The sequence below is a fragment of the Nansenia antarctica genome (genome assembly GCF_963989245.1).
Source record: "Nansenia antarctica genome assembly, chromosome: 2".
NCBI lineage: Eukaryota > Metazoa > Chordata > Actinopteri > Argentiniformes > Microstomatidae > Nansenia > Nansenia antarctica.
In genome coordinates, this window is record NC_137675.1 from 72,536,966 (window position 1) to 72,549,134 (window position 12,169).

Sequence of the window (12,169 nt, forward strand, 5' to 3'; positions counted from 1 at the left end):
ATGGCAGGCTCCTCTAGACAGGAAGTCGCTCTGATATTCTCCTTTCCGAGTCGTTGGTTATTGTTGTAAGAAGAAAGATGGCGGAGTCAGATGTGCCCAAACCGACATGTACTTTTATTTTCAAGAAATCAACCAAGAAATTCAACGCTCGGAAGAGAAAAGCGAGCGACAGTGATAAAGGCAAGGCGTAACATTCGAATTCAGCTCCAATGTGTTGATCTAGGAGTTGCGACATGTACAGACTGCATTGTGCTGCATGGAAACCAGGCTAGCTAGGTAGCTAACCCGCTAGAGAACTTGTTGCCAGCTGATGAAGGCGAAGCGTCACACAGACAGATGATTTGACATCTGCTAGTTTGGACTTATTCTAGTTTGCACCTGTATAATCATGCAGTAAACACATTCTCACATACTCACTATGTTTCTGTTGGATTGTTCCCTTTTCAGATGGCAACAGCGATGAAGACAAAAACACCGTGGTCAGGAGAGAAAAGAAGGCGACAACCAATCCTATGATTCAAAGGGTAACCTGAGCCACTACACATACATCCCTCAATGTTACAGCATGTTTTATTAATTAATTTCTCTCTCTCTCTCTCTCTCTCTCTCTCTCTCTCTCTCTCTCTCTCTCTCTCTCTCTCTCTCTCTCTCTCTCTCTCTATATATATATATATATATATATATATATATATATATATATATATATAATATACTGTGCTACTGGATACTATTCTTGATCTTGGGAGATGATACCGTTTTTCTTTTCCAGACAAAGAAAGTTGAGAGAGAGGCTGTGTCATCTAGTGAGAGTGACGAGGATAAAGAAAGGAAGAAAATCACGGTGGCCTACAAGTCCACACGGTCAGCGGTGAGTTCAGTTCTTAAAGATCTCAACCGCATTATACACACCTGACTCCTATTCTCTTCTCTATAAGTTAGTGTTAACCTCAAGCTTTTCTCTCATGGTATGTTCTTCCTTCTCCTGTCGTCTGTGTAGAAACCATCGGGACCAGATGACATGGGTGCGACTGCTGTGTATGAGATGGACACGGAGAAGGACAAGGATGCTCAGGCTATCTTTGAGAGGAGTCAAAAGATCCAGGAGGTAAAAGACGAGTTGCACTGTCGTACTGTATAACATAACACATCTCCTATGGAATAGGACAATTATTTAAGTGTCCATTTGCTAGCTCTGTGTATGTTGAGTGTAATCATTCACTTTCATAGTAAATTGGGACGAGATTAGATTAGGTTCAACTATATTGTCATTGCAGAGCATTGTGCTACATTGTACCAGACAACGAAATGCAGTTTAGCGTTAACCAGAAGTGCAAATAGTGATAGGTACAGTATGGCAGTTTAGGGGTATATATAGTTAGTACACACAGTTATACAGTTATGGTAGCTTATGTACAGTATGTAATGTACAGATGAGGTATGTGCAATAATATGGTTTGTGCAAATGTAGTATTGTAAACAGCAGTAGTGCAAAGGGTAAAGAGTGATCATAAAATGTGTTTATTCTTCCGTTGCTAAATATGGATAAATCTTCTCCCTCACCAGGAGCTGACAGGCAAAGAGGATGATAAGATCTACCGTGGAATTAACAACTACCACCAGTACATCAAGCCCAAAGATTCCACCATGGGCAATGCATCCTCTGGCATGGTTAGGTGTGTATGCATGTTACACAGACAGATGTGGACATATCTCAGGAGTTTACAACCTATGTATTAGTTATTGCATCAGCTTGACATTTCTCCTTATGACAGGAAAGGCCCAATCCGGGCGCCAGACCACCTAAGGGCCACCGTGAGGTGGGACTACCAACCAGACATCTGCAAGGACTACAAAGAGACCGGCTTCTGTGGTTTTGGGGGTGAGCAGGGCTCACTTTGATTTCCATGGGTTCTATATCTAATTCATTATCAGTGGAAGTCCCTGACCCTGATAGTCTCCCTTTGTGTTCTTTTGTCCTTCTCTTAGACAGCTGCAAGTTCCTCCACGACCGCTCTGACTACAAACATGGCTGGCAGATTGAGAGGGAGCTGGAGGAGGGCCGCTATGGGGCAAATGGTATGTCAAGGACAGGAAATAGACAAGGCTGAGGCGGTATAGGCATCTTCAAACAAGACTAGAGAGAATACTCTGTATGGAGACGACACCGTCTGGTAGTAGTATCACTGAATATAGCTTATAGCTCTTCTCTCACAATGGTTCATGTAAAATAGACATTTGAATGTGTGCCCTTAAGTTATGTTTGTCAAACTACCCCTGCTCAATAATGTGGTGTGTGTGTGTGTGCGTAGATGAAGAGAACTACGAGGTGAGCAGTGACGAGGAGGATATGCCCTTTAAGTGTTTCATCTGCCGGGAGTCCTTCAAGAACCCCATTATCACAAAGTAAGAGTCCTTCTCTTCAGAATATCCCTATTTACAATGAAGTGACACTTCCAGCAGTGATTGCTAGTCATTCATGTGTTCCACCAGATGCCGGCACTACTTCTGTGAGGTCTGTGCCCTTCAGCACTACAAGAAGTCCCAGCGTTGTTATGTGTGTAACGTCCAGACCAATGGTGTCTTCAACCCTGCCAAAGGTGAGTACAGTGCTTCTCCGTGACAATCAGATCCCCCATCCTGTTCTCTAGATTGTATGAGATCAGATTGCATGAGATCTAAAGCCTTTTTCTTCAGTCCCAAGAATGTGACTCCTCTCCTCTACTAATGTCCTACTGAAAATGCATTGGAGAAGGGCTAGGTTCCTCCTCTTACATGTTCCCCTCCAATGCTTTTTGAGGACAGAGGAGTCGTGTTCCGAACAATTGAGAATCTGTGTTGTTTTTCCTCTCTCTCAGAGCTGATGTCCAAGATGGCGAAAGCCCAGCAAGCCCTGACAGACCAGCCACCCTCAGAGGAGGATGATTAGCTACCTCCTGTACAAACCAATGAAATGTATTTCTAAAACTCCCTTCTTGTGTTGTCAGTGTAAAGCCTTGTGTTTTGTTTCATTTCATTGAATCAATGTTAGATCTTCTGGAATAAAATGTTGTTTTTTTAAATAAATATTCGCTGATTCCATAACAAAATAACAATGACAGTCATGAGGTGAAAGGTATTTATTAAGTAAAATGGTCAATAATGACACTCCCAAGATTCCTCTTCCCTGCCCTCCCTCCCTCCTTCTTCACATGCAACCAGACAATAACTATCTGAAACAAGCACCATGGTAACATTCACTTTTTTGACAGACATATTGTATCTAACAGGGCAATAAAAAAGGAAAATATGGACAAACTGGTGTTAGCATTGTTATGTTAGATGGTTTCCTCCCCTCGTCTCTTGAAAAACTTGATGGTTCAGTATGGGACATGACACTGACAGTTCTTCTATTAAATTATAGCCTTGGGCCAAACATCTGCAATCATCCATCTGGTGGCAAGATGAGACAGCTGGTAGGATCAACCCTTGGTAATGCAGTCCTGGTCTTGTTTACCTGAACGAATGGCTCCTGGTTGGGCGTGGTCAGTGCAGCTGATGAAATGAGAGGGAGAGAGCCTCTCCTCAGAACCTTTACTGAAACACCATTGTTGGTAAGAGAAAGAGCTCAGTGTAGATATTGTCTTGTGTTTCTTGGTGGGTCCAGAGGGCTTGTATGTCAAGAGTGAGTAGAATCTGGAGGTGTATGTGTGCGGTGCACTTTAGAAAGGAGGAGGGGAGTCAGTGCAAGGGTCCATTTGCTCATGCATCTTTTAGACTAGAGCTTAGCTTGAGAAAGATGACGAGGAGAGGCAAAATGGCTGCTGGCTTTTAAACTCAGTCTGAGAGGAGCAACTCCTTTGTTTGAAGTTTGAATTATTTACAATAATTGTTCCTTTTTTTTTTTTTTTTTTAAACAAACGCAAAACCAGTCCAAAGTCTTTTTTCAGAGTGTTTCCTGTTGAAACCTCTATTAATCTTCACACGTCTTCCTCATCGACCCTCTGCCTCCTTTTCCTACATTGTCAAAAGTCCCAGTCATCCACATCCAGGTGGCTGAGGCCAGACTCCAGGCTGGCTAGCCCAGAGGGAGAGTCCTGAGGCTGGGAACTCTGAAAGCTGGTGATGGGTGACACAGGGCGGAGCAGCTCAGGCAGGGCCTCGGACGGCCGGCGCTTGATCTGAGGAGGAAGGACAGGCACATACTTTTCGTTGTGATTCTTTTCTTTTCTGGTTTATGTGTATGAATAACGCCTCTCAATTACATAACCATTACTCTTATGATATAAACAAATATATGAAACACTTCTTTACAATAATATTTAGGCTGACAGATTCTGGTTGACAGATGTTTTGAGTAACGTTTTGTTTTTCACTTATTTCTTCTGTCAGGCACATTGGTTGGTACTGCCTTGTGTGTCTGAAAAGTGCTATTCAAACAAAGTCTGATTGATTGATTAGGGGGCATGGCCAGATCACTCACCTGTTTGAAGAACGAATGACCTGTAAGAGTGTTGGCAGAGGGTCTGAGGGGAAAATAGATGAACATAGAACACAGAGAATTAATTCAAATATCTCAAATACAACTACTGTAGTATTATACAACGTTGCACAATAACACAATGCTAGCAGCATCATGGCTCACCTCTTTTCCGGGTCCCTCTGCAGACACAGTTCAACAAAGGCATGGAAGTGCGGGGAGAACGTCCGACTGTAGGGGTGTCCCGCCGAGGAGGAGGAGGCCTCCCCGTTAGAGTGACGAGCCCCTGCCCCAGGCCCCTCGCCGATACCAGAGTCGGCCCCGGAGCGGGAGGGCTTCATGGTCAGCGACTCTGGGGGGATGGTGGTGGTGTCCAGGAGACATGGCACAGTCCCGTTCAGCTTCTCCAACAGCATCTGAGGAGAGAGGAGGGAGAGTTAGGGAGATGATAAGGAAGGAGGATGAGGAAAATGGCAGGGACATGGAAAAGGATTATGAAGTTAAATGAGCAGAATATTAATGAAATACAAAAAGGAAGAGAGGAGGAGGAAGAAGGTGAAGCGGGTGATGATGACCAGGCCGCTACTTACCTGTGTAGCTGGCATGTCTTTGAAGGGCACATGTCCATTGGCCAGCTCACAGGCTGTGATGCCAAGGCTGTAGATGTCTGACCGGAAGTCGTACCCCTGCATATTCTGACACAGACACAAACAGTTATTTGGGGAGGACTAATGTATATTCACAGGCACGTAACAGAGCATGCCATGGTATTATGCTGTGTTGAAGACTGTCGATCCATCAGGAGTCGTTTGTTACCTGCTGCAGCACCTCAGGGCTCAGCCAGGGCAGCACCTTGATGCTGTACTGGGGGAAGTCGTGGACTACTCGAGCACGCTGGCCGTGACGGATTAGACTGAAGATGCTCCGCAGACCAGACATGCATACCTGACCGTCTGCCGAGATCAACACATGGCTGGCCTTCACGCTCCTACACGTACACACACACACACACACACACACACACACACGTAAGACTTTATTCCACATCCGTACATCATTGAACATATGTGACAGCAGCTGGTGAAAGCGGGAACAAGTCAGCAACCAATCAAAATGACTTATGTTCTGAAAAATGTAAATAAATGTCAACGTTTTGAAAATCAATGACACTCGCTAGTCAAGCCAAAACATTGCAATGGATTCAGTGAGTAATCCCCACTAGTACTCTACACTAACTAGGTAGTAGTGGGTAGTACTCACCGAATCCATTGCATTTAGCCTTAAATTTCACATACTGTACAGTGTGAACGCTCTCGCATACTCAAATCTACGTCATATCTAGTACGAGTAGTATGCTAGTATGCCATTCCGAACACAGCCTTAGTGTGTTCAATACCTTTTTCCTGTTTCATTCCACTTTATTACACATAACCTTATTTACATATGGACTTCAATGTTTAGTTTACATTTTTTGTCTGGATTGTTTGAGTTAATACCAAAGTCTGGTGCACATTTCACTTGAACAGGCTCATTGGAAATACATTTACTGGACAAAATGTTGATGTGATCAATACTTATTTCCCCCACTGTATCTGCTCTTGTTTGCATACGTCTCTTACCGATGGACATAGCCCATGTGGTGGATGTACTCCAGAGCTCTGAGCATGCCCAGTAGGATGTAGGCGATAGCCAGTTCGTTCATGCCGTCAACGAAATGGCTGCTGATCAGGTCTCTGGCCGACCCTAGAGGATGGTAACAACAGAGGACAGTCACTGTGAGATACTCATAGAGGTACTCGTCTTAGTCGGTGTGGGGATCATGTGACAACAAGTAAGACATATGAGTGAGCGTTTAGCTAAATGGCGTATATTATATGATATTATTCCTCACCATAAGCCATGAAGGGCGAGATAACCCACAGCTCATTCTCAGCTATGAAGATGGTCCTGTAGGGCAGGATGCTGGGGTGGTGGAATAGCTTAGACACGTGAAGCTCACCCTGGGGCAGAAGGAGAGAGAAAGTTCACTGGGTTATTATGCGTCATAGGCTCCGAGAGATTGATCAAATGACCCCTGCTCTCCAGTCTAGTCTCTCCCCCAGAGTGAGACTTACATGTGGTTATGCCTACTCAGATATAGCAGTTGGGAAGGGATTCATATAGGTTATGTAATAAATGCATTCAGAGAGGATGGGCCGAAAAAGAGCAGAGGACAGTGTGTGTGACAGATGGATGGATGGATGGATGGTGACAGATAACAGACCTGCAGGTAGTTGACCATATCATTGGTGCATGATTCCAGGTCAATACGACGGATAGCCACATGTTCCCCTGTGGGTCTATATCTAGCGAGGTTCACAGTCATCAAGTCCTCCAGGCCACGACCTACAACACACACAAATTAAGACTAAAGAGTGCAAAAAGTATTTGACACACACACACGTAACTTTAGACCTGGGACTGACTGACCTATGGCGGTGAGGAGCTCATAGGCACTACTGTCAGGCAGGAAACTTCCCATGGTGTCCTGTGGCGGGAGTGAGGTCAGGCTCTCCTGGCTGTCTTCATGGGCCTGGGTGGTGCGGCAGCAGAGCAGAGAGAATGAATGTTGGAAGTTACATACGCTGCCCTTGCGGTGTTGGGGTGTTCCATGGGGCATGTGAGAGTGGCTTGCAAAAGATTGGTCATTCATGTGATGGATGCTATAACATTTTCAAGGACAGACTGTTTGACAGAGAACGTGTAGAACTTGTGGGACCTGAACAGACTATTGCATACACTGCCATGAACCGTGACCATTTCTAACATCATGTTTAACTGATAAATTGCAGCAAAAGAATTGTCATCTCGTCTCTTTTTTTTCTCTTCTGTGTCACTTGTAAATCAGTCAGTGTCAAAGTACATTGAACTAGAGGTTATCTCTCATGCAGTGAGGGTTTTGACTGATACTCATAAACAAAGACAGGTGTGAGTGTGACAGATTGCACTTAAGTCTCACCACAAAAGACAACAGATATTAAGTACACTGTTAAAGGTGTAAAAAGTAAAAAAAAAAGTGTCTCTGTGAAGCACCACCATCAGCATATCATCATTTAGATGATTAGAATTCTACCAGGTATTCAGAGGGATGGATATTGATAGCCTGATAGCGACAGCTTTCTTAGGGTGCAACAAAAATGCTGTGTCACAGAAGCATTTGGAGTGTTTCCATGGTGACCAGTGTGGAGAAGGTAGGCTAGATGCCCATGTTAATTAAATCTGACTCAAACGGGGGTTGCCATGCATTGCCAGAGCTTAACACATGGAACTCCATCTATTCCATCCAACTGCAGTCCACAAGCATCAAGGCAGATGATTTTTTCCATCACAGTGACATCATAAGCAGCAACCCACCCATCCATCTCCCCTTCTCTCCAGTAGAAGACCAGAGTGTACAGAAGTTACAGACAAAGACAGCACGTCACAGACTAGATTCATCACAAACATGAAACGCAGGCTGCCGTAATTAGTGAGGACTTTCAGTGAAGTGACCACAGACACCGTAAACTCAAACAAAACAGTAAATTACTAACAACACTGTTAAGACCACACTGCGCAGGGCTTTATGAGGAGAAAAAGGCCCTTGTTAAAAGCAAACCCTGTAAATGTAGCCACACCAAATATGACCCTAATAAGATATATACATTCTTTATTTAGATCCATTAGCGACCACTAGTCTTCCTAGGGTCCACGCATCTGTATGATTTGTCATTGCGATTGTCAGAAAAACAAGATGGCTACTGCTACAAGGACCCAGGAGTGTGATACAGTGTAAGAGAAAGGGCTGTTTGATGTGATCCCTGCAGTAACAGATGGAGCTACAAAGCAACAAGCAGCAAGCATTACGTTAATGGGGAGTGATCCACAAGCCACTTCAGTACTAATCACCTCTGTCCTTGGGAACTTGTTTTTTTTTATACAGCTTGATGTGCCCTCCTCCAACAACTAGACCCCCTGTAGACCATGTCTCATCAGTGGAGGTAGAAATCAGAGGGCTGACTGTCTACGGTTTCTGCCTCGACTAGCCTCCCCTGTAGTCAACTGACCATGAACTCACAGACCATGAACACCCTCCCCTGTCGACCGCTTACATTCTCTGCTCTTAACTCTTCCTTCTGCCTTGCAGGATATGTCTTATCTGTATAAGCCCAATTAGAAGCCTTGGTGTGTAAAGTGGGATGGGCTTCAAAACAAAGAACGTACAGTAGCATTGTGATTGAGATGCCCATGCACAAAAGCACACAGCCACAGGGCTTGTGAATTCATTCACATACAATTACACAGAGAGACACACACACCCCCCCCCCCCCCACACACACACACACACACACACACACACACACAGGCAGATGGAGGAACGATCAAAGCTGTGACCGGAGTACCGCACTTACGTTCCTGTGAGAGCTTCCCTGAGCTTGCTCTGCGGTAGAGAAACCACGTCAATGATATAAAAACACACACATAGAAAAGAAGGAGGATCTCTGTTTAAAGCAGCGTTGAAACCATTAGGGTGCAGTCAGTCAGTAGAAGTGTTGTAGCCTATATGCTGTTTGAAGCAGAAAAGCATCAATGCTGGTGGCTGCCTTCTATAACAAATAGGATTAGGTCGTTAAATTGAGGACCAACAGACGGGTAGAAAATGTGCCATTGTTCCTTCAATCAAGAAGTAAAATAAGGGAAGTTCGACTATTAACTTGGCTATGTATGTACAGGATAACTGCAGAGTAACTTAAAGAAACAACAATATTTTAAACAAGATTGTTTTCTTTACACTCTCTTCTTCTACAGTGGTGCACGTGTCAAGAGTAGGGATCTGGTCTGACCTCACTAAAGCAACTAGGTAGGAGACAGCAAAAGAGTAGAGAGACAAACATGCATCACTTTAGGCCTACATAAAATCAGATACTGGTATGTTTCGCATTAAACCAGTGACTTACTTACTGTGCATGTTATTTGCAGCAATTATGCAATGCTATGGAAACAGGATGCAGCTCAAAACAAACTGTTTTATGCACATGAACAAACATGCAAAAAATTAGGCCTATGCAAAGATGAGCCAACAGGAAAATTAAGGTGATGCAAAGCTTGAAAGCAAAGCTTAAACCACCCCAGATCCCTCCCGTAGAATTCATCCAGTACAACATTCTCTTGGTCATAGTATAGCAGACTTAAGCCTAGATCTAGACCAGGGATGGGCAACTGGCGGTCCATGCCTACCTGCTGTGCAGCTGCAGCCAGCTGGTGAATTTAATTTGAAAACATTTATGATGGATCAGGTTTAACTATCACAAGAATCTTTTTTTTTTAATGTATTAACTACATACTTTTTTAGAAAATTCAGCCATTAAAATGTGATTCCCTGACATTGTGGCTATATACAGGACCTTTTTGCCACTGACCCCCAGCTGTCAATAGCAGTTTGTAAATCAAATCCCATCCCTCCCATCTCTCTCTCTTATTAATACTATAATTTTATCAATCATTTCAAAGTAAATGATCAACTCGATCATTACTGTACATACCAAGAGCGACAGAGATAACACATACACACACACACACACACACACACACACACACACACACACACACACACCACTAAGTCCTGTCAATAGCACTTATCAACTGGCACAAAACTTTCTCATCGCAAACATGACCATCTAAATATCTGCTTGAAAAAATCAGCGCTTTTGTTTCTGCCCTCTGACAAACAATTCAAGCAGACATTAAAGCAAGCACTTGCTCTTTCATGTCCTCATTCTGTGGAATCCAGAAGTATCCTTATTGTCAAAGATCCAATGTTGACTTCATTCCTCGAAGTTTAAATGGTATCATTACGACATTGTTTGTAAGAGGGTGTTGCTTTTAAAACCAGCGCAATGCAATATCTTGTTTTGAAAGCAAAGCTGCACTGGAGATATGGTTGGCAGATTCTATCTGGGTTGGATAACTTCATAGCTGATGATAGGTTTGGTGTGTAAGCAGTTGCTTGAGAGCTGTTTCAGCATAAACCTCACCTCCAAATAACTCCAAATCCCGCAAGCTCTCCACACTCAATTTCTCCGAGACCCAACGCTGGAATAGACAAGAAGGAATGGGTATGGATGAAGAGGGAGAGGGAGAGAGAGGGGTGGGAGATATAACACTTCAGTCACTTATTCTTCAACTCTAAAGCAACGCTGGCTTCAATATGAAGACAACAGTGATTGATTGATTGATTGAAAACTTTATTAGAAGATTTGCAGAAGTAGGTACATGAATGTACATATTACATACAAGGTCAACTAACAGGATAAAAACCCAAGAAAGCCACTGGCTTATTTCAATTGGGGTCCTTGATGCACAGCAGACATTGTACATGTGTACATAGTGTTTCCTTATTCGATCAATGGTGACACATACACGATCTTATGAATTTAGTACACATAATTATACACTTGACTTTAACACTATCAAGTAAACATTGGTTGAGGCTGTGGAGGGCTGAAGCAGTGTTCACGTACCAGAAAAGACATGGATCTTGTTGTATGAGACAGCTACAACCTCAGAAAATCCATCCAGAAAGAATGCCTGCAGCGGAAACACTTATACAGAGACGAGGAACGTGAATGAATATCAAATCAGAGAAAGTAATCAAATCAGGTACTTACTGCAGCTAGTTAGCTTAGCACACTGACATTCAAAATGTGGGAGCTAGCTCCTGTTTACTGCTTTTAGGTAGCTGTGAACAATGTAGTTTGGCATCGTCCTAACCAGATGCTAACAGCAGTTAACAGTTAGCAGTTAACGGTTAGCAGTTAACAGTTAGCAGTTAACAGTTAGCAGTTAACAGTTAGCAGTTAGTTAGCCGTTAACAGATGCTAACAGCAGTTAGGGTTTATATGAAAACATCTGACAGCATCATGCATGTGCCGCGTACACCTAGGCTAGTAACACAACACCTATTACAATTACCTAGCAGGCTAGCTAACAACATTAGCTGGCTAAATGTGTCATGGAACAAGCAGCTTGCCAAGCTTATCTTTTTCAGATCCTAAAATAAAATGTAGGAAATTTAGAGGAAATTGCACTGATTATGCGTGGATATAGCTAACTAGCTAATTAGTTAACTTACCTAGAAGGTAAATCAAGCTTCTTTAATCAGCTTTCGCTACCTAAACAGGCTCGCTAAGCACAGTAGTCAACGTAACGGAACTTAAGATACCCACAGCAGCAGCCCCTCCCTTGTTAGGGAAACGCATTTTCATTGGCCGACGAGAGTTCCACCCGAAAATGTCGGTTATGTCATTGGATGAGATCATCGAGATGAGGCGGGCTATCATTTGGCAGGTCTTCGCTCATTGGTTGGCTAAACCCTGTTGCAAAAAGGCAAGCCGTCGCACAGAAACGACGTCACACACGTATGAGTGACGAAGGACAGACTTCGCGTTTCAACTGCGAGGCTTGGCAGAGTGATAAACAGACCTTTCTTCGCGGTGAAAAAAACAAGGTATCAAAATACTCTCTAACCTGCGTCACTGTCTGAATGTATATGCCTAGTCTGTAGCTTACGCCGTAGGAATGAAACTGCTCTAGCAAAATTGCCTCTGCCCGACCTCATTTGGACAGTTAAATACGTCTTCACACACCCACTTCTTCACTAACGACGTTATTCGTCGTGCTGCTGCGGCCCTGGCA

General features: G+C 43.6%; 2 protein-coding genes across 3 annotated transcripts; one reads left to right on the forward strand and one right to left on the reverse strand.

Moving 5' to 3' along the window:
• Nucleotides 1-68: 68 nt before the first annotated feature.
• On the forward strand, nucleotides 69-3,992 carry rnf113a (ring finger protein 113A). The gene is made up of 10 exons (XM_080524745.1): nucleotides 69-180; nucleotides 448-524; nucleotides 770-868; nucleotides 998-1,105; nucleotides 1,564-1,673; nucleotides 1,773-1,879; nucleotides 1,987-2,076; nucleotides 2,310-2,403; nucleotides 2,491-2,597; nucleotides 2,856-3,992. The coding sequence occupies exons 1-10, from the start codon at nucleotides 78-80 to the stop codon at nucleotides 2,924-2,926; spliced, it is 966 nt and encodes a 321-aa protein (XP_080380871.1). The 5' UTR covers nucleotides 69-77; the 3' UTR covers nucleotides 2,927-3,992.
• On the reverse strand, nucleotides 3,827-11,698 carry strada (STE20 related adaptor alpha). 2 transcript variants are annotated; one of them, XM_080524743.1, is made up of 12 exons: nucleotides 11,607-11,698; nucleotides 10,996-11,076; nucleotides 10,510-10,567; nucleotides 6,926-7,028; nucleotides 6,720-6,841; nucleotides 6,348-6,456; nucleotides 6,076-6,199; nucleotides 5,273-5,444; nucleotides 5,047-5,151; nucleotides 4,622-4,872; nucleotides 4,460-4,502; nucleotides 3,827-4,157 (listed from the first exon to the last, which is right to left on the reverse strand). In XM_080524743.1, the coding sequence occupies exons 4-12, from the start codon at nucleotides 6,975-6,977 to the stop codon at nucleotides 4,002-4,004; spliced, it is 1,134 nt and encodes a 377-aa protein (XP_080380869.1). In that variant the 5' UTR covers nucleotides 6,978-7,028; nucleotides 10,510-10,567; nucleotides 10,996-11,076; nucleotides 11,607-11,698; the 3' UTR covers nucleotides 3,827-4,001. The 2 variants fall into 2 exon arrangements, with proteins under 2 accessions (XP_080380869.1, XP_080380870.1); XM_080524744.1 differs by lacking the exon at nucleotides 6,926-7,028.
• Nucleotides 11,699-12,169: the final 471 nt, after the last annotated feature.